This window comes from Petaurus breviceps, unplaced genomic scaffold (genome assembly GCF_028583685.1).
Source record: "Petaurus breviceps papuanus isolate PSGF00001 unplaced genomic scaffold, PetGlider_PUasm1.0 125, whole genome shotgun sequence".
In the NCBI taxonomy this organism is placed as follows: domain Eukaryota; kingdom Metazoa; phylum Chordata; class Mammalia; order Diprotodontia; family Petauridae; genus Petaurus; species Petaurus breviceps.
The window spans coordinates 809,172-831,871 of record NW_027185653.1 but is presented as its reverse complement, the minus strand read 5'-3'; the positions used below and the strand labels follow the sequence as shown (position 1 = coordinate 831,871).

Here is a 22,700-nt window from a genome sequence, read left to right as displayed (position 1 = left end):
AAAAATAAAATGCGTAAGATTATAAAAGATTCCAGTAACATTGAAATACAATTATCTAAGTATATTTTTAAAAATTCATGGACTCCAACTTGAAAACCCCTGATATCCAGTCCGATCTTCTTGTTTTATAGATAAGTTAACTGAGGCCAAGAGAAATTATACTTGTGCAAAGTAGGATAGTAAATAATCAAGTTTGAGCCTTGACCGCCTCATTTTAATTCTGATGCATTTTCCATTCTGCTGCACCATTACTATGTTGCTTGAGAAATTAATGAGTAAAATAAAGTTACTTGATAAGTAATTGAGGCACTTAACTGAACAGATACTGATACTATGAAAAGCCAAGCCTCAGGTACATTTACAGTAAAAAAGAGTGGCACATTTACTTTTTATTTATTACTCGTTTATGTAGTAATAAGCTATTTGTTTTTTTTTTCCCCAAAAAAAGAAAACTTATTTTTGTTTGGTCAGAAATCTGTTTTAAGTATTTTTTGCTTCCTTCAACATACTTGAAAAGAAATTTAAATTTGGACACTTAGAAATAATTGTATTTGAAAAGACTGCATGCTGTGGAGTGGCCAATATAGGAACTAGGCCATTTTATATTTTTCTTTAAAAGCTATCTGTTAATTAAGGGGACAAAATGTTCTATATATGACAGTCGGTTGTTTCATTTTTTTTAAAATAAAATAGGTTCTTCTCTAACAGGAAAAATAAATAAGTAAACAAAATGGACACTTATTCTCACCCACTATTTCTCTGATTTAGGTTGTAGGTCACATGTTATCATCTGTGAATAGATTTTTTTTTTAAATAACTTTTGCCATGAGCTGCTAAACTTACTCTGTGGATTACATACCATTGGGATAGCTGTAGGTTATTTTACCCATTACGGCTTGGTAGAGGCCTTTTTCAGGCTTTTCTAGCTGTGTCTGCAGTATTTAAATAGTCTTCCTTTTATAGTCAGCATTTTTGTACCAACCTGCTGTAATAGAATTGGTTCATTTGGGGATTTCTCAAAAGTATAAGAATCAGGGCTTTATACAGTTTTCAAGGTAGAAGTAAACCTTTTACGTACCATTTAGAAGATGACTATGTATTTGCAATAAAGATAAGCAAACAAAAATTCCCTCTTCTAGAAAGGCCAGAGCTGAAATATTATGTTGCTAAGGTTTTGCATTCTATCCTTTGTGTTTAAAATGTATAGAATTTATTTGGGGGCATTTAATCCCTATGTAGTTTAGTTTTGTTGGGGCAGGTAAGTGGTGCAGGGGATGGAGTGCCAGGCCTGAAGACAGGAATTCCTGAGTCCAAATGTGGCCTCAGACACTTTTTCTGTGACCCTGGGGAGGTCATTTAGCCATGTTTGCCTCAGTTTTCTCATTTGTAAAGTGAACTAAAGATCATGAACATTATATTTTTGTACTGTGTTTCTTTTCTGAAATATGCCCAGTGTAACTGGTGACTTGTACCTAGGAAGAACCCTTCCTTGTGTCTAGTAAGGTACCGTTGTGTCAGATAAGCATGTAAGTCTCAGAACCAGGGAGGTTTTCAGCTTTCCAACAATCAGTACCATCCCCTTAAGCAAACCCAGATTTATTTCAGTCCACTTGACCCTTCATAGTTAGACCCTTTTATTCATTGTCTCTTCATACTACAAATGAAAACATAAGTGCATCCTCTTTCAGGCATATACTTTCAGGATTCATCTACAAGCAGCTTCCCAAGAGCAGAGTCAGTAACTAAGGAGAGGCTAAGCATCTCTTCAACACACTTCATTCCAGAAACAAGGACAGGATTGTTGGGAGTTTACATTGTAGGATTTCACAAGTACATATTCAGATTTAATGATTGGGGCATGTAGGCAATGTGTACTTTGCAGGTAAATGATAATTATGAAAGGTGAAAATTCACCATCATGATTGCTTCCATATTTATATACAAAAATATAATCAGTTTAGAAATGACTAACTTTTATGGGTAGAGGAAGGATTACTTTAGTCTTCATCTTTGAGCCTATGTAAAAGGAAGACTTTGAAAAAAGAATAGTCTTGCATTATGCAGCTTTCCTTTAGTACCTCAAAAAAGTCTTCCTCCACAGACGCTGATTGTAATCTTACCGTCCTTTGGTATAAGCGTTCTTAATTTTGGGTTTGTGACTTGTTTTAAAAAAAAATTATAAGTATATTTTAATAGAATTTGTTTCCTTTGTAATCCACTGTACTTTATCTCATGAATTACTTTATAATTATTTGTTGTAGGGCCAAAGCAATAATCACAGCACCAATGGCGATTGACTATGCCAGCACAATTCAGAATTGCAAAATATAACAGATTTTCCGTATAAAAGACAGAAGCAAGACATTTATTCATATACCAGAAAACCAAATCCCAGTACCTGGAAACTGAATCCATTATAGCAACAAAGAAGTTAATACGCCATAGCACAGTAGGGTGCCACACCATACTTTAGCCTTCTCACAAACACTCACAAGCCTAGATGTCTGCTTGCCTACCTTCCTCCACCTCCCACCTTCTAGTCGCTCTGATTCCCAGTTTCCTGTGGGCTGTGCTTCACCCTTCATCAAGCTACTGCCACCACAGGCTCCCTGTGATTACATTCAGCCTGTTAGGTTAGGGGACAGGGAAGCTCTTCAAACCTAAGATCTTTAGAATTCCCTTAGGCATGTTAAGGGGCAGGGAAGATCTCACTTTACCATTACCATTACATTTGGAGTATACTGTTTTTACCAAACTACCAGAAAAGGGAATCACTCGATCTCCCTCCCCTTTCCCTCTCCCACACATACACACAGGAATCCTTATCTTAGTGAATGTCCTTCATGAGTTTTTGAAGTCATTCCCTCTCCCTGCCCACCCCCCCCCATGAAAAAAATTCGAAAACCACTTGGTAATATTATTAAATCTATTTTAAGTCAAAACTGATCCTTTGATTACAGCCTGTTATCAGACTTTTACTGAAAGTTTTTTTCTAGCTTAATAGGTCCTTCAATAGCTGGTCCTTGATTTACAGTCTCTTAATAGACTTTTATTCAGTTTTTCTAGTTTGATATAGGTTCTTCCATAGTTTGTGCTGTGATGGAACATAGTTTGAAGAAGAAAAGTTAGGAAGTTGATCTAAATGTGAAATATATTAAATATAAAACCTAGGGAGGTAGGGGAACTGGGAAGTCTATAAGCTGAAACAAAATCACTTGCCTTATTACATCAGGATTTAGTCTGGAATTAAGCTAGAGATAAGTATTAAGTAGACATTAAGATGACGCTTATAAAAGATCTCTTCGCCTTTAAGTAGAAGTATGCAATGGTTTAGAGAGTAGAAGCTGCCAGGAGGCTTGTAGAAGACAGCAATAACCCTTGTCACATTTGGGGACTCTTGCAACCTCCTGCTTAATGAATTGCCTGACTGTTCTCTCTAGTCAGTGTTCAGTGCTGCTGCCTTTGTTTAGTACTTTCTGCTGCCTTTGTTTAGTACTTTGACAATCCTATCTCACTCTCTTGGCCTTCATAATGCTTTATTTATTTATGTTATTTATATATTTATAAATATAATTTTATTATATAATTATTTATATAATATTATATAAAATATATTTATAAATATATACGTTTATATGTGATTTATATTATTTATTGTGGCTTCCTTTTGCAAAATAGAACACTTTAAAAATCCTCACTTGTTATGTCTGGACTTTACTAGGATGTTCTGGATAGCTTACTATAATATTTTTTGTTTTCCCACTCTTCTCACTGACTTTCCTGAGGAAGATAAATGTTCATTGTTCCCTTTATTTGACCATCTTATTTCTGCCTATAAGCCTAACTCTCTATACTTGAAATAAACCCTTTTTCTCCCATCTCTTGGAACCTACTTGGTTCCTAAAATTTTGTTGTGAAGATCTCAGAATTGATTGGAAGAAATAAAGAGTGCTTCTCCTAACCCTGTCTTAATTAAATATTAAAATCCAGTGCATCTCATTAATTTCATTACAGCAACCTACTATATGCATTTTGCAATACCTCTAACTTCACTTTATTGAGACATTAGTGTATTTGAAAGTGAATACTTGTTTCAGATGCCTCTAAAATGCTTATTCTTTGTTTCAGTGCTAAAATTTTGAGCACCTTAAGGTCCATCTTATTTTGTAGATTTTGTAGCACAATATCATGTGCACAAAAGCATTTTAGATGGTAAGATAGGAACAGCTTATGCTAAAGAATTTTGACAGCAGTCAGTCAACAAACATCTATTAAGTGTTCACTGTGTGCCATGCACTGTTGGCTCCAAGATCTGGCCAGATAAGAAATTGTTTTATGTGCTTTTATAAAAAGCAGTTCATATAAATTTATTGTTTTAAATTTACATGTTTTTTTTTTTCGTATTCCCACACCTGAAATTTCTTCAGTTTAGAGTACTCAAAATATGAGAAATCTCTCCATCGAAGCAGATGGGCACTTCATTCTTGCCTTGGAAGTGAAATGTCATAAAGCCAGAATGTATCAGGCAGAATGAACCCTGGTCTTCCTCACTCCATTGTTGAGTCACAATCTGTTATGCCAAGCAAGCTCTCTTTAAATTCACTTCAGATATCCATCTCTAATTCTTCTGTTTCATAAACTGGGATTTTTATCTAGGGATATCACAAAAATGTATATGATACCGTTTTCTTTTTTAATATTAAAATTACACGAGTGGTGGACAGACATTAAGCGCCTGATTGTGTAAGCCATTGTGCTTAGGTGTGCAAAGTAAAGAAAAGAAGGCTAAGTTTGCTGAATTGCTGTTCTGGGGTGATATAATGTGATTAGAGGTAAAATGTTTCTCATCGAGGCAAGCTCACTGCAGGAAGGATTGTTTCCTTCCTCGTACTACGCCTAGCGCATAGTAGGCACCTAATAAATGATGTGAATACATAGACTAGTATTTCAGTGTTTCTTGGGTACTGTAATTTCAGCTGGTACCATTTTGTAGTTAGAAGATAGGCTTTGATCTGTCAGTTTTTGGTTAGCCAAAAGCAAACATTCACAATCCCAGGGAGCACTGAATTTCCCATCGATTTCTCAGATTGGCGTTGGAAGCTATTGGTTAACAAGTCTCTTGATTTCTAAGGTTTTTAGTTGATCCAACCTTAACTTTTATGAAGGAAATTTACTTACTGCTAACTGGAGTTCCTTTGTGTACTGTAGATTTTCATGGTCAGTAGGTTTTCCATTCTTCACGACAAAAACAGGGAGGAGTTCAGAGCTCTACAGAAAATTTGGACGTGTTTGATTTCTGCAAATGACATTTAGCTATTTTTAGGCACAACTGTGTAATTTAGTGTGACACATCAAACCAAATAGATTGGTTACATGAACTGAGAAATCATTTTGCTGTAGTAAAGTTATAATTATGATGTTTAGTGCTTCTTTGATTTTTCATGCCAGTTTTGGATTTTAAAAAAAGGTCACTGACAGTAACAGAAAAAGCATGTTTAGAAGCTGCCCTGCTGTTCTATGGCTGCTTAGTTCTTTTTTCTTTTCTTTTTTTGTGAGACTTGACACCCGGTTGGTGGTAGAGGCCAGCAACAGATGCCCTTTTTTACTATCACAGTTGCTGGTGTATTTTCCCGTTTCTCAGCACTCAGTATTTCAGGAACTAAAGAACAGTCTTCTATTTTCTGTCCCCATCCCCAGTAGAGTTAACATAAATAACCCCTTGATTTTTAAGCATTGTGAGGTTAAAGGCAAGTAACAAAAAACTAAAAGACATTCATTAGAAAAACTAGAATGTGTCAATGGATTTTTTTTTTGAAAGGGGGGGGGGACAGAATATTTGTATCAGATTAGCAAAAATAAGGCATAGGAGAATTAACACTGGCTTAGAATTCAGAATATCTTGCTACATTTAACCCGAGTCTCCATTTCCTTATCTATAAAATAATGATGATAATGCTAGTCTCACAAGACTTGTTTTTAAGGACCTATATGTGATATGAAAGTGCTTTGAGAATTGTAAAGCCTAATACTACCTAGATGCAGTGTGATTATTTATAAAATGTAGTAAGTCAGAAATTGTTTTTTCCTGAGTTAACAGTCTCTTCTCAAAAAAAAAAAAATAGGTACTCTCTCCTTGAGTACCTTTTCTCCTTCTACTCCCTGCCCCCCCAAGACTTTAGCTTCATCATGGAAACCTCTCAGTTTTTGATGATGGAATTCTTTTCTTTAAAGGAATGGTATGAAATCCTTGGGGTAGGGAGTTTGGTCTCTTGAATACCCTCTGATGTTAGCCAAGTGTAAGACAGATCTTGCAGCGGAGGTAACCTGAGTCCCAGAGAAGGAAAAGGATTTGCAGAAAGCTGAAATTTAAACTTATGTCCCCTCGCTCCCAATCCACCATGTTCTTTGCCCCACCTGCTGCTTCTCAGTAAGAGGTGGGGGATTGGGGGTGGGCTTAAAACCCATAACCTTTGGATCCCTGCATATCTATCTTTGACCTTTTTTTTTTTTTTTTAATTTGATGTGAAAAGTAGTTTTTAGTCCTAAGAAATTTATGTATTAAGACAGTTCATTTTATTTCCTGCACTAGTGTTAGGTTGTTTTTTTTTTTTTTTCCAGGTTTCAATTACAAGTCACCCTTATTCCCCTTTACCTGTTCAGAATCGTATATGCTGTCTGGTGCTGCTTTTCTAGGGAGACTTAGGATTTCCTAAAGTGGATTGTAAATTGGGACCTACTGAGAAATCACAATTTCCCACAACTTAATGCAGGGTCATATTGCATTGATAGAAAGTTGATAATATACCCCACTACCACCAATTGTGTAATCAGTGGGGATGGCTAATTAACTTGAATGAAAAATGCATGAGTGTTAATGGATACTTGCTTGTGATCACGAATAAATATTATGCTGACCAGAAACTTAGATTTTTAACAGAAAACTTAAAATTTTCAACTGAAATATTAATATCATATAAGCCTAAAAAAACTTATATTGCCATTTAAAAAAAAGTATGTTTGGGATACCTTTCTATTTATGTCAATTTCGTGGTTAGAAAGGGATCTTTAGTGAGCCATCTGTTTTCTGCATTATGTGAATGGATAGGTTGAATTTTCTATCCTTGTTATAATCCCTGGTAATGTCCTTTGGAAGCTCATTAAAATGCCTAAGAGGCTTTCAGGGAAACTCTGCTGCTATCCCATTATACTTTTCCTTTCTAGGGTTTCCTCTTCCCCAAACTGAGAATCTCTCCTGCTCAGTCAGAAGAAAATACAGAGACCCATATTCATAGCTTGCCTTTTTTTTTTTAATGGATGACTTTCTAAAGATGGCATACTGTATTTACAGAAGGCAGGGAATTAAAGTTGGCAGGAACTGAACATTTAAGATTTGTTTACTGAATACTGTAAGAAAGGAATATCAAGTACTTTATACCACTTTTATTCTAAGGTCTCTCCTTCTAGACCTCTTGGTGTATAAACATTGTGCATGATTGGCTTCATTACAGATTAGATCTCTGTTTTTAATATGCCCCCTTTTCTTTCTGGTGCTTGAGGCTGGAAGGGAGAAACTATGGCACACAGCTTTTCTGACTAGAGAAGCACAATGAATGCTCGAGAACAGAATTCCATGTGAAGTGTTAGGAATTTAATAGTCTGCAGACATACAGTATAGTTGAGGAATGAGAATGGAACATTATGGTGAGGGAAGAAAGTCTTGGGGGGGGGGAAGGAAGAAGAGGAGGAAACAAGGAAATTCCCTGAAACAAAGATAATTCAGAATCAGATGTGTGCTTTTTTTGTTCTGGCGCCCAGTATTGAAAACAGAGATGCTTCACATGGTCTGTCTTATTTTCCTATGGTCCACCTGAAGGACCCCAGGAGAGCCTGCCAGTCAGAGAATATTGTGGTGACCTATTTCTAGGAATAGAGAGGTATTTTTTTTTAAATAAATATTGCTTTGTACCTTTCTAGCTCTTGAAACATCACTACTTCTTTAAATGAAATAAAAGATACACATCAATCAGTGTAGACACTTTTTATTGTTGATTCAATTATCAGGTTTTATAAAGCTCACTATCTGCATTTTTCATTGACTGTATTTGAATAGTCTCGACAGACTCAATTATATTAGTGAAAAAGCACTTAAAACAAAATTACATGCTGACACTTCATAATTCATACTTGTAGATATGTGAAACAGATTTATGTAAATCTATCAAATTCCAAATAGGATGTGATTTTTAAATTGAGATTTCATTTTATTATGATAATTGTGAAAATGTGCATTTTTAAGTTGTGAAGTATTTAATATTTGGAAGAACCTTTCTTATCAAATCAATTAACTTGTGAAGACACTCAACACATCTGACCACTCTTTTTCTGTGTACGACATTTAAACAGTGCCATAACTTAACATTATGGAACTGTGTTGTGAGGTAGTGTGGTATAGTGGAAACAATATCAAACTTGGCATCAGAGGACCTGTACGAGAATTCTACTTCTTAGTTAAAATGACTTCTCCAAAAGCCATACTACCTGTCTGGCATCAGTTGCTTTACTTGTGAAAGGAGAGGCTCAAATCAGAATATCTCTCTGACCCTATCCAGGACTATGCATGTCGAACTATGATCTGCTGAAGGGCGAGGTGTCCACAGAGTGGAAGCAGTGACAGGAACTGAGAAGGAATATTCAGTTTTTAAACACATATAACTTTTAAGAAAGACGTTTGATAACAATTCTTATCAACTAGTTAAAAATTTGTCTTGGACCAGATAAGGTTAAGAGAGGTTCATTCTCTGTTACTTACATTCTCAAGTACTACATAATTTGTGCAGTATCATTAAGTTAGGGTAGGAACTGAGGTTTAAGTCCAGATCTGCATTTACCACATGGGCTTAATGCATTTGTAAAAAGTTACTCAGGTGTGCTTATCAATAAAATGTTGAGATAGTTTGCTGAATCCAGCAGTGGTTCTTCAGCTCAACCATCATAATTAATTGTTCAGGAGTTCTAAAGTGAACTCCAAAACCTTTTTCATAACTGGGAGTAGGGTGGTTTCAGATATTTGAACAAAATGTTAAATGACTCAAGATCCACCCAAATGGTTAAATTCTAAAGAAGAATGGAAGATGTCAGGCAACTCATCCTTGGCTGTTTATCTGGTCATGAATCATTGCTTTCCCTCCCTCATTCCTTACCACCCCTTCACTTCCCAATATATCTCTTCCCTTCCCCCACCAGAGAAACACCCATGATAACAAAAGGGGAAAAGGCAGTTCTGCAAAACCAAATAACACATCAATCAAATTGGGCAGTATGTGCCTCTTTTCTACCTCAGAGTCCCTTGCCTTTGCAGAGGAGAAGATGGATTTATTATCTCGTAAGGAGAGGTTTATTATCATATCACTGTGAGACCTATCTTGGCCATTATAATTACACAGCATTCAGTTTCATTTTTTTTTTTTGTAATTTCCATTTCTGTTATAGAAACTTTTATCTTCTCTTCTTTGTTCTGCTTCCTTTACTTTGCATAAGTTCCTATTACTCTTCCTCATTTATGGCAGAGTAGCATTCTTTCGCTTTCATATAGCATGATTGGCCTAGTCATTTCACACTCAGTGGGCATCTACTTTGATTCCATTTTTTTGCCTCTACAAGAAAGTACTACTGTAAATGTTTTGGTAGGTATGTGAGCTTTCTGTGTGTCATTGACTTCTTTGGGATATATGCCTAACAGAGATTTCCTGATTGAAGGGTATAGACACTTCAATCTCAAAATTCTGTATTGCTTTCCAGAAAGGTGGGACCACTTCACAACTCCACCGTATTTGTGCAGCAGTCTTTCTATGACGCCTCCAGTGTTACTGTTTCCATCTTTGGTCATCTCTGCCAGTTTACTGGATGAGAAGTGAAGCCTTGGAGTTGTTTTGATTTGTATTTTCCTTATTAGTGATTTGGAGTTTTGGTGCAGTTTTCAGATTTAGGTGTTTGAAATTATGTGCAGACTTTAGGGCACCATGAATTTCACATTTATAGAGAATATAATTCTAACCGAGGAACCATGGTGCCAAGAAGGACTTGGGTTCAAATTCTGCCCCTGGCACATCTGCATGTGTGACCCAGGGCAAGTCACTTAACATTAGGTTTCTACAAACTTCTGAGGCTGTGACAGAGAAGGTTTTGGCCTCCATAGATACTTCTTCATAGATACATGTTCTCATCTGGATCAGTTAAAAGTTAAAACAAATGAAGCTGGGGAAGTTGCTACGTTGCATTGGTCAGAGAGTTTCTCACCAAGAGTTACCTGTAACAGTGAAAACATACTTAGTTCCTATTCCCTATAACTCTTAAGTCAATAACTAATCCAGAAATAGCGTTATAGGCAAATATCCAGGTCTCAAGTACTTCACCACATTCCTGTTATGTATAATATGTACATGGTGGCATGTTGGAGCTCACTGTATAGCCCATGAAGGTTCTTTCTCTGGTTTAATGAAGAAGTCTTTACTTTAAGCAGCTTTAATGCTTTTATTATATTTTGCTTAGGGTAATCTTGCCTCCCAGCCCATCGCCTTTTTGGCAAAGGGCAGGGACACAGGAGAAGCATGTTTTATGGTAGTGATCACAGGGTGTGGCGGCAGGCAATGCAGATAGATGATGGAGAACTGACTGAATGGTTAAATGATCCAGCATAATAAGTTATAGAGCTAAACCATTCAATAAAGCATTTATCAAGTGCTACAATGTTATCAGGTACTGTGCTAGGTGTTGGGAAATAAAGACAAAAAAATCAAATAGTCCTTATATTCTATTAAGGAGACAGTGTAAATGTTATATTATATGAAAATTAAATGTGGGGTGGGGGAACAGTGGGGAGCAAGAAAGGCTTCGTGTAGAAGGTATGAGAGCTCTGTCTTGAAGGAATTCTGTAATCTGTAGATGAAAAGGGAGTGAATATGGCAGATAGGTGTATGACAGAAACACAGACAGTAGATAATAGTATAAATTACCAATTTCAACCAGTTTTGACCAAATTGTATAGTGCATGAAGGGAAAAGGTATACATTGGATGGAGGTGATGCTATGGAAGGCTTTCAGAAGCAGAGGAGTTTATACTAACCTGCCATAAATATCTATGGTGCTCTGTCATTAGTATTTTGTGTCTAGTATGTTTCTTCTCTCGAGTTGATCACATCATAGATTTAGAGCTTGGAGAGACCTTGAAGACCATCTAATCCAAGGGTAGGGAACCTGGGGCCTTTTGTTCTGTGAAACTTGGACCTAGAAGACCACATTTGACTCTGAGATCCCAGGTTCCCCACCCATGATCTAGTCTAACCTCTCCTTTTTACCAATGAGGAGATCGAGGTCCAGGGGAGATCAAACAATTTTCCCAAGATTAGGCAGCTATGACGTGGAAGAGCTGGGAGGATTAGAGTACCCCCTAACTAAAAATTTAATACTCTTGCTCTGATTTAAAAACAACAGTAAAATCCTGCCAGAGAAAACATGTTTTTGGTAATTAGTTATATTGTCATACCTACATTGTTTTAAAGGGTCAGTGGCTCAGTGGATAGTGCTGGACTTGAGAATCATTTGGGAAGACCCCAGGTTCAGAGTTCATCCTGACACTTAATGATAGATGGGTGTGTTCATAGGCAAGTAAAATAACATCAGACTTTTGTTTCTACTTCTGAACAATGGGGATAATCATACCTGAAGTTCCCTCTACAGATCTAGGTTGTTGAAACATCTCAAATGAGATAATTGTTCCAAACTTTAAAACCCTTAAAGTGAAAAGAAAAAAAGTCAAGGATTATTATTCAGGTTTTAAGAAGCTTAAATTGTAAAATCCCAAGTGATCTAATCTATCTTCCTGCCTTTAGGCTGGATTGTACCTAAAATGTCCCAAACAATGAGAATCTATTTGGTTTTTAAAGACCTCCTGAGAAGGGGATTCCACTAACTACTTTGGTACCCATTCTAGTGCTAATTAACTCTTATTATCAATTCAAATTGGTCAAGCCCCTCAGCCTACTTCTCACTGGGGCACTTGGCTAGGCTTTGAGATTCTTTAAAATATCTACCCTAAATACCAGAGCACTAGGGCTTAACTGCTTTGCTTTTTGTTAGCTGTATGAATGGAAAGCATCTGGTCATGTTCTGTATTATCATGTAGACTTTGTGTATTCTTAAGAACTATCTTTAGACTCTGAGTCTTCAAGTTTTTCTTATTCTAGATAAACTGCCACTTCAATTTCTGGGTTCAGATTTATTTGAGTATTTGTGTTGCTTTATGCTAGCTTGGGTGTACAAGAATATTAATTAACTGAATTTAGATAGAAAAGATTTCACTGTTTTTATATACACATAGGCAATGAATATGGTGGGGTGTGTCATTGACCTGGTCTCTGGGTTGATTTGAATGACCTTATTCTGTGTTTATCCACTTCACCAGCTCCACTACTTAATTAGCTTTTAATGGACTGGGATCACTCCTACATGGCTGGGGAGTTGGTGCTGTTGCTTTGGGGTAGAATAATTGTTGACCCTGAGCAGCTGCTTCTAGGAGCCTGGGAGGGAAGGCATGAACTGCCAACATATGGAGTATAAAAATTGACCCCGATTTTGAGGAAGATTTTTTTTTTAAACTTTAAAAGGTTAACTTTTATACACTGCAATATATGGTGTCCTGAAATAAGATTCTCTTGCCCACTCATGAGCTTTCTGTGACACTTAGAAGTAGTGGATGCTGTAATGTTTCCTTGGCTTGCATTGCCATAAATGTAATATGGTTCTTTCACCTGGTTGGTATTGTGTACAGCAGGGGAAGAAAGAAGTCCCTGGAAAGACAGGGACTCATTAATAAAGAAGGATTAGAATAAATCTAAAGTTTTCTACTGTGTATAGAATTTGTGGATGAAATAAGAGGGTCATTAATAAATGCAATTTGTCTGGTTTTGGTTACAAGGGATATTTGACTAATTCGACATAGGATAAGAGTTAAGTCAAAATATTACATTTTCATTCCTGCCTTTCTCCATAGCACTTAATTGATAATTTACTTCTTTGGTTGAATAGATTGAGTATTGCATAGTGAAGATGAATAAGCTGGTTTCATGACATTTTTGTGTTTAGAATAATATCTAAATTGAAATGTATTTTAATGGAGTCAGTCACGTGTTTTTAAGATCTACTTCTGTAATTCATATCCTGAGTTAGCTTTAGATTCATTTCAGAGGAAAAAAAAAAAAAGACAGCCTAAAGGGGATAAATTCGTAACTGTACTTTCCAGCTTCTTTTAGTGGGGCATCTCTCCAAAGAGAGTTGTTTTAAATTTTATATATGATCAGTCAGTAAACATTTATGAAGTGCCTACTAGGTACCAGGCTCCATTATAAGCCCCGGAGATACAAAGAAAGATAAAAGACTACCGTAAGGAGCTTACAACCTAGTGGGAGAGACAACATGCAAAACACATGGAGTAAAAGAGAAATAAGTAATCACAGAGGAAGGGCACTAGGATGAAGAGAAGGCGGCGTTTTAGCTGGGGCTTGAAGTTGAAGAAAGCCAGGGGGCATGAAAATGAGAAGACAGTGTTCTATAGGCACAGTTAAAAGCCAGTGAAAATACCAGAGCCAAGAAAGGTAGTGTCTTGTTCAGGGATCAGCAAGGAAATCACAGGAGTGGAAATGCATTTGTTAAACACAACATAATCGGGATACGAATAGAAAATGAAGCCAATCCCTGTTTTTGAAGATCTTATGTTCTAATGGGAGGAGACTTCCTAGAAAGGATGTTTATTTTCAGTTCATGGTACATAGAAAAAGAGTAAAATGAAGGGATATGAAACAGGGCAGATGGCGAGGTCCCGGAGATCTTCAGGAATAATGACGGAGAAGTCCCTTAACAAAAAGGTAGTGTATGTAAGGGTTAAAGTGGGACTCCGGAATATTTCCAGCAGAGATCTAAGGATTGGAAAGAACAAGGTCCTCTGCTCCTCATGGGGGGCACTGATGGAAGTGGCTGGTCCTGAGTCAAGAGGCAGGAGTTGACTGGCCAGAGTGGAGAAGGTGAAGGTTCTCCACCGCCTCCATTCCCCATCTTGATGACAATAATAGCTGATATGGGGAAGCTAGGTGGAGCAGTGACTAGAACACCTGGCCCTGGAGTCAGGAGGACCTGAGTTCAGATTCAACCACAGGCACTTAATACTTACTAGCCGTGTGACCTTGGGCAAGTCACTTAACCCCAATTGCCTCCCCCCCCCCAAAAAAAACAAAAACAAAAACAAATAATAGCTGATAGGTACCAGTGGATAAAATGCTGGATTTCAAGTTGAGAAGACCTAAGATAAAATTCTGTTTTAGGTGTTATTTATGGGACCCTGGTCAAATCATTTTCTAAACCTTATTTACTCATTTGTAAAAGGGGGATAATGCCACCTACCTTATAGGGTTATTTGTATGTATTAAATGGGATTTATATGTGTGCACATATATGCATGCATATATGTACACACATACACATATATACCTGTATACACATATATGCACACACATCTCACACCCATATATACACACATGCATACATACATACGCATACATAAAATTTTGTGAACCTTAAAGCACTATGCAGATGTTAGGTAGTACTGTTATATACATATTGTGGTCCAGATAATTCAGTTTTGCTTCTGTTCTTATTCTGATTAATATTCTCTTATTAGACTTGGATAAGCTGTAACTTTTCTGTCCCTTTAGAATAAATGGATGAAGTGTTTCTCAAAGAGTCTTGATAATGTTTTTCATTTCAAAAGTAAAGATCCTTAGATTTGGCTAGAACTATTCAGATTTTATTGATTTTTAGCTCCCCTTTACCCTATTTGGGCTGTTCCCCCACCCCCTTCAGATTAGGAAACTTTAGTAGCATCTCTGAGCCAAGGCTGAAAACTGGATCCATAGGCTACACAAAGCGACTGCTTTGGAAAGAATCCCTAATGCTGAGAAGCCTCTTTCCCTTGATACAGTAAGCACTCAATTCTCTCTTTGCTCTTCTACAATAGACCTTGAACTTGCCTAATAGAAAAAAACCTTGTGGAGGTCAGATCATCCATTGTGTCCCATATCCATTAAAGAAACTTGGGAAACATTCCATCTCACTTCCATGTAGCCTTCACTAAACATGTCTTACACGAGCGGCACGTTGTCGGTCTTATTTTGTGTCTGTGTCCTCAGTGCCAGCACAGTGATTGCAGCCTGTACTAGCCATGTAACAAATGCTTATTGAGTTGAAAGATGAATGGTTCTAAAACTAGCTAACTTTACATGAAGGGGAACGAGCACTGGCTTAGGTGACAGAGGGACCTGATTTAAATCCTGCCTCTGAGGCTTATTACCTGTCTGACCATGGACAAGACATTGAACCTCCTGGGTTCTGCTTATCTTTAAAAACGAGAGAGTTGGACTAGGTGGTTTCCAAGGTCCCTTAAAGCTCTAGATCTATGGCCCTAGGAATAGGTTCTTTATGGATCTACAGTAATTCTTCTCTTCCAGAACTGACACACTCTCTCTGTCTTTCTCTCTCCCGCTTTGTTTAACTCACATGCCAGGATCTGAAAAGCTTTGGAAGATCATATAAGCATTAATTTCAGGAACGAATACAGAGGGATTTATTTTTGGCACAGATGGATTGGTGCTAGTGTCCAGGAAGCAAAACTGTACACCAGACTTTGACTTAGTGCCCCTAAGCTCTGTGGAACTAATGTGTGTCTTCTTTTTCCCCTCCCTTTATTAGGGCAGAGCTTGGGGTATGGCTTTGTGAACTACATTGACCCTAAGGATGCAGAAAAAGCTATCAACACGCTGAATGGATTGAGACTTCAAACCAAAACAATAAAAGTATGTTTGTGTTTTTTTTTTGTCAATTTTTATAGCTGCTTGGAAGTTTATAGGTTGGTTTTTTTTTTAAGGTATTAAAACAAAAAACCTGATGGATGTGTGTTTGGGGAGGGTATATATTTAAAGTTGGTTGTAGTTAATTTGGTCTCCTCTGCCTGTTTCTGATGTTAAGGCTTCTTTTTTTTTAGGGCCATAAATAAATTGCTTTGAAGTGGGCAAAGAGAAACTAATCATTACATTCTCTTTTATTAATGAGTGGTAATTGAGATTTGCTTAAGGCAAACACTATGGAAAACCTTAAGTACAGGTCTTCTCTTATGATACTTTTTTGTCTAATAACTTAAAAAACAAAACAAAACCCTTTTTTCCCCTTTGCCAAGCCTAGTTCAGTTAATTTTGAGGGTTTGCTCCCTTAATTATTTCCTTTGCTCTGTCCATGGTATGTGTTCTTTCAGCTTTGCTGTGCTTGGGATAACAACACAATTCCACGGGTGGACTGAAAGCTGATTCTGTTCTGTAGTACGTAAGAAGCCCTCTAGTCTGTAGATAACACAGATTCTTTTTAAGATGGAAAAAGAGACTTTGCTTCTGGAATTAGTAAGTTAGTCTATAACCAAAGCATTAATAAGTGGAAAGGGGAGATGAGATGCAAAAGAATGACAATGGTTCTTTTTTTCTGGAAGCCCTTTATAATCTTACTTATTAGGTGTTTGGAATGAGTTTCTGCTTGTTTATTCAAGTTTTTGGAACTATTTTATCAGCATTTGAAGTTGCCTCCGTCAGGACCATTAAAAGTATTTTTTAGTCTATATGTTGTTTTGCCGTTTTATATACTTTATATTGCCTAATAATGTTACTTTTACTTTTTTAAAAAAATCACTTAGCAGGTCTGTCCGATCAATGCCCTAAAAAGGAACGGCCTATTAAAACTTGCACAGGGAATATCCTTGACCTGAAAACCTCTAAGAGTTGAGGAGTTTTGCTTAGAAAGAGAGTACGTTGTGGAAAGATTCAGCCTTCAACCGAAAACCACCCACTTCAGTCGAGAGGAGTGTTGTATACCCACCAGAGAACTTACCCAGAATTTTTTTGACCTAAAAATGAAGAAACCATTCTGTGTTGACACTTAGACTTTTAAGCTTGTACTGGCTTCTCTACTTACTTATATTCTTGTGTGTATTCGGTGATATGATATAAAAAGATCAGAATGTGTAGTATCACATGTGTTACTAGGTACTCATACATACACACATGACATGCACTCATACACAAACACAACCCTTTGCTAAAAGGCATAATGTTTTTAGGTGTCCACATGGCTTCTCTTCCGTCTTTTCCTTGGTTGTGTCATTGCTTTCTGCAGACTTCTGTTAACTGTAGTTTGCCTCCTACACCCTTCAGTACATGAATGCATGGAATGAGGCAGGTAAAAATGGAAGCTAACCTCTTTTCCAAGAAGATCCATGTCTCATTTAGTGATACTTCTCCAGATAGCCTGACTTGCTAGATGACCCGATTGCAATTAGTGGTAGGGGAGAGCAAGTGAGCAGCTTTGGAAAAACAAGACGCCCTCTGGGATGGAGGTGGAGGGGGGAAGCTACAGTTAACAGGAGACAAGCTATTGCTCTGGGTACTTTTCACAAACTGACTATGACTGTAGATTTTTATCCCTGGTTGGACTCCGCTTCTAGAACAGGTGGAGAAAAGGAATCTAGGACTGAAAGAGTAAAGGACAGTAATGACTAGTGACTTTTACATTCTGACATCTGTTATTTCCTTTTGGATTTTCTGAGACAAAGGAGCTAGTAACAACAAGCTGTTCTTCCCCCATTCAGTTCTTGCAAAAATATCAGATAACAGCTGGTACCCCCAATTTGGCCCAGATTTCTTTGGGAGGAAAAGCACGACCACTTTCCAAACCTATATGATATTTTATTTGTCCATTTATTTTTTTTTTCAAATTTCTGGTTTCAATCAGAGATGACTTGTATTTTTTCTCTTTTAAAACAATATATTGAGCCAGATTTTCTTCTGTCAGTGCCCAGTCTATTCCTCAATTCTGAGTACTTTCTGGAAGCTTTATTGTCTTTCGGATCCCTAGGGTATCCTTCCATAAAATTTTCTTCCCTGCCCTCCAATCCATCTGGCTCTTTGTAATTAGACTAATCTTCCTAAAACATCACTTTCATTGTGCTACTTGCTTACTCAAGAATATATATTTCCATAGTGCTTACCATACTGTCTACGGTCCTAGCTTCAAATCCTCTACCCTTGCCATTCTTTCCCTTCCCTTCTCCGCAATATCCTTTTATTGTGTATCCAAACTTATTTTCTAATACTCTCAAAATGCTAACATTTTGCTGCAGTTAAAACAGTCTCTTCCCAATCTTCTGACCATACCACATTAATTCCCTCTCCTGTGGTCATGCTGTGAATGCTGTCTAGAAAACCTCCCTATTCATCTTCATTGATCTGATTTTTTCTGTACTTGAGGGGACAGCTCAAATCTCATCCCTTCCCTTTAAGCCTTTCTCTATCACTTCAACTTATCTTTGTGCCTTCTCTAAAATATGATAATACTTTTAGTCTGTAAAATGCAGTTTAGCAAATAATTATGTGTCTGATTCTATAACTCTTATTAACCAGATACTAGTCTTATCTCCTGTTGGATTACATACTCCTCAAATTGTTATAAGGCCATATTTTTTTTGGTTTTTAGCACAGTGCTGGGCACATGATAAACTGCCTATTCCAAATAGAGTAAAAATTGATTTATCTGACATTCTATCACCTGCAAACTTCTCCCCTGGAGTTTCTATTTATTTACATATAGTATGTTGATTTACATTCATAATGATGACCTGATTCATTGTAAAATCTGAAAAAGTTTTGAGTCATCAAATTGTACTATATTGAATACAGTTCATGTTAAGCTATTTCATTTCCAATTTTGACAATTGATAATCCATATACAATATCTTTTCAGTATTCTATTTAGTTAACCAGTATGTTCTATTTTCTAATTATGTTAAGAGAGTAGAGTTTATAAGAATATTTTAGAGATTTATAAATTTTAAACGTACCTTTAACAAAACCTAATATACAAAATATGTTGCTGTGCTATAAGTTACAGAGCAGGTGCTAATCTGTACAGGTAGAGTACAGAACTCATCAGGAGTTTTCTGTTCTCCAGTGAAATCTCAACCACAAGTCTATTCTCATTCCCAAAGCCCCTTCCTCCTTTTAAAAAAAAGTGTCTTAGAAATCAGGGAACATTTGAAATTTTCATGCTGTTTAGATTTTATCAAATAAACAAATTCCATGGTTTGTGTGATTCTGCCCTCTTGATTGTACAAATAATGAAATGAAAGCCCAGAGAGGTTGTGTCTGTCCTGTAGTTATATAGATAATAAATAAGCACTAAGTGTGTGTATTATATAGATAATAAATAAGCACAGTCTACTGTAGGCATCAGATGGAAAGTTAAAGAAATTGGAGATCTAAGATAATTTTCTTCATTCTGTTCCAAAATACAGATTCCTAGAGATCATTGTTTATTGATCCTTCTGGAAACTCAACAAATGATTCTTGATCCTGCCAATTAGAGGAGGGGGGGTGGAACAGAAGGCATGTCCATTTTCATTTTCCCCAATTGTGTGTGTATTTAATCTTACATCTGGTATAGCATAGGACTCTGATAATTTGAGAGTCTTTTCATTTTAGTCTTTTCCCTTGAACCTGCCTTTCCTTTAAACTTCTCATTTCTGTTGAGGGTCCTGCCAACCTCTCAGCCATTCAGGTTCATAACCATATTTAACCTTCTTTGAGATTTGGATAACCATATCCAATCAGATGTTTTGTATCTCTCATGTCTGCTCTTCTCAAGCCTTCAGTTCAGACCCTGATCACTGCTTGCTGAGTCTAGCTAATTGGTCTCCGTGCTTTCAGAATCCCCCTCTCGGATCCATGTTTTATATAAACGCCAGAGTCCTTTTCTTAAGCCACAGGCCTAGCCATTCCAGTTCCTGCTCATAAACGATACAGAAGAATCCTTAACCTGTCATGAAATTTCACCATAGCCTGGTTCCCACCTGCCTCTCCAGTTTATTTTAATACTGTCCCCCTGGATTCTTTTGTGAAAGCAAACTCGGCCATCGTTTGCCTCAGTTCTTACCTAGTCTTTAACTACTAAATATTTGCTGCCTCAGACATCCTAAGACCTTAGGTTAAAAAGGCTAAACCGCATTTAGGGCCATCACCAGTCATCCTGACCTGTCTTGCCACTGGGCTCTGATGACTCTAGAAGGGAGAGTGAGGCTGATGACTTTGCGTAGTCCTTTGTCACTTGATTCCAATTCACTTGCAAGTCAGCGCATCGTCTTCCTGATGTCATTGGTGCTCTCCTAGAGAATGAATGATGAACAATAACAAGAATACTATTCTCCTTCATAAACTTTAAAAAAACATTTTTTAGCTAAACTGAATTCTACTAGATAACTGTTTCCCAAACTTGGCACCTGATTCCCCACCTTTGGATGTTGCACAAGCTTTTGTCAAGGTGTCTGCTCTGTAATGGAACAGCAGGCACAGGGGAGTGGTAGCCAGGGAAGGGGATTTAATCATAGGCATGGTAAGTGGAGCTGTAAGTAGAAATTCTCATGCCTCTTCCAGAAATGAACTTGGGAAAAGGCAGTTTACAAGGAAATTGCCGGAGAGCAGGGAGTGAGGTGAGACAGGGCTGTGACTTTCCTGAAGCAGTATTAGTCAAGGAGAGACAGCGTCCAGTGAGGCCAGGTTGCAGAAGGAGATTCGTGGTTGTCCAGGAGGAGGTGTTTGTGTAGCAAGAATGAAAAACCTCTGCCTCAGAGCTCTCAAAGAGCTCCTTGGTCCTCTTTCTGCACGATGATATATTAATGAATGAAACCTGTCAGCCTCGAAGAAATTAGCTGTTCTGGTAACTGACTCTTTAAGTTATAATTGTCTAGAAATAACTGGGTCTGCCTATGGAAGATGCTTTGCTATCCTTTGGAAATTGGGTTTATTTGTCAGAGAAGTCATGATTAATTCATAATACTTTCTCAGTATATCCGTGATGATAATCATCCGGTGCTGGAATTAATATAGTAAAGTCTTCTTAATTTGGAGGATTTTTAATAACGAAGATTTAGCTTAATATTTTTGCACTTTTTAATCTGACAGTTCCGTATCTTTGTATTCATCTTCTCTTAGGTGACCTTAATTTATCTTCTAGACATAGGTTTCAGATACCCAGGTTGGCTTATCATTTCCTTTTGTATATTCACATCTGTCTCTTTAGTCAGCTCTTCTTATTTCATTTTCATTTCATGGAATAAACATTCCATACTGCGGCGGTAGAATTTCATTCTTGACAGTTCTTAGGCTTTCCTTATAGCATTTTAATCTACAGGTTTCTCTCTGTCCTTTGTTTGAGCCCACTGAACCCCGCTCATCCAAAATCTAGGCAGCATGTGAGACTATTCCTGGTATTCCACTCTGCTATCCCAGATTCCAAAAGGGAATGTTCACTTCCCAAAAAAAGTCCCCATGATTTCTCCTTTAGCTAATGGGTTCCCTCTTTGGGCTGAAGAACTAGGTCAAGAAAATATTTGTTTCTCTTTTGACTTCTTCCTTCATTTTAAAGAGTGAAATCATAGACTAACCAACTTGGGACTCACCTGAGCTGCCTTTTTTTTTTTTGAGGGGGGAAGGCAGGGCCATTGGAGTTAAGTCACACGGACTAGTAAGTATTAAGTGTATGAGGCCGGATTTGAACTCGGGTCCTCCTGACTCCAGGACCAGTGCCACCTAGCTGCCCATCTGCTCTGCTTTTATCATGGATAGAGCTACAATAGATGTCTAGTTCCTTGATCTCTTCCATCACTACTCTGTCATGCCTCTGTACTAGGTTTGTGATATTCCTTGAACCAATCATTTCTCTCAGTAATTCTCTCCCTGTATCTGTGTGTGTCTATATGTCCGTCTGTGTCTTGTTCCCTGTGTCTCTCCGTCTCTCTGCTTACCTCTCTATCTCTGTGTCAGTCTTTTTTTCTGCCTCATTTCCTCTTCTCCTTCAAACATGCTTCTCACTCCAATTTGTAGCATATCTCATAGACTCTCAGAGAGGCATACGGGGTGGTTTTAGGGACATTGAAAAACAGTGGTATTAAATAAAGATTCACAATTTCATAATCTTTTTTTAGTTCTCTTCTTTGTGTTTGGAGATACTCTTTTTTTTTGGAGGGGGGAAGGCAGGGCAATTGGGGTTAAGTGACTTGTCCAATGTCACACAGCTATTACATGTTAAGCGTATGAACTCAAATTTGAACTCAAGTCCTGCTGACTCCAGGGCCATTGCTCTCTTCACTGTGCCACCTAGCTGCCCCTAGATGGTCTTTATTTGGTTTTTGTTTCAGTGATTTAGGGAGATATCTATCCTAAGCAGGTGAAGACCTCCCCAGCTAAAATGGACAGTTGAGACCAATTTGTTCCAGTGACCTTGAAGTTAGTTAAAGCCTACTGCATCCTGGGCCATCTCTAGGTGTCCTGATTTTTGCCTTGCCACTGGACTTTGATGACTCTGGAAGAGAGAGGGAGGCTGATGACATTGTGCAAGTCTGCTTCACTTAAATCCAATTCACTTAAAAGTCAAGACCCCGTGATGTCATCTTCAAAAATGACTAAGTTTTCCTTTTTTCCCTCCATCTTGGAGCTGTGGAGCCTGCTGGAAACAGGGCTTCTAGAACAGCAAAATGTCTGGAAGACTGTGGTCCAAGGCCATTT

General features: G+C 37.5%; 1 protein-coding gene across 4 annotated transcripts in view; it reads left to right on the top strand.

Moving 5' to 3' along the window:
* Window positions 1-22,700, top strand: part of ELAVL2 (ELAV like RNA binding protein 2) — a 162,896-nt gene that overhangs the window by 109,611 nt on the left and 30,585 nt on the right. For all 4 annotated transcript variants that reach the window (XM_069090270.1, XM_069090261.1, XM_069090252.1 and 1 more), the window contains exon 3: window positions 15,796-15,899. In XM_069090270.1, coding sequence (XP_068946371.1) covers window positions 15,796-15,899 — 104 coding nt within the window. The remainder of the gene's footprint in view (window positions 1-15,795; window positions 15,900-22,700) is intronic.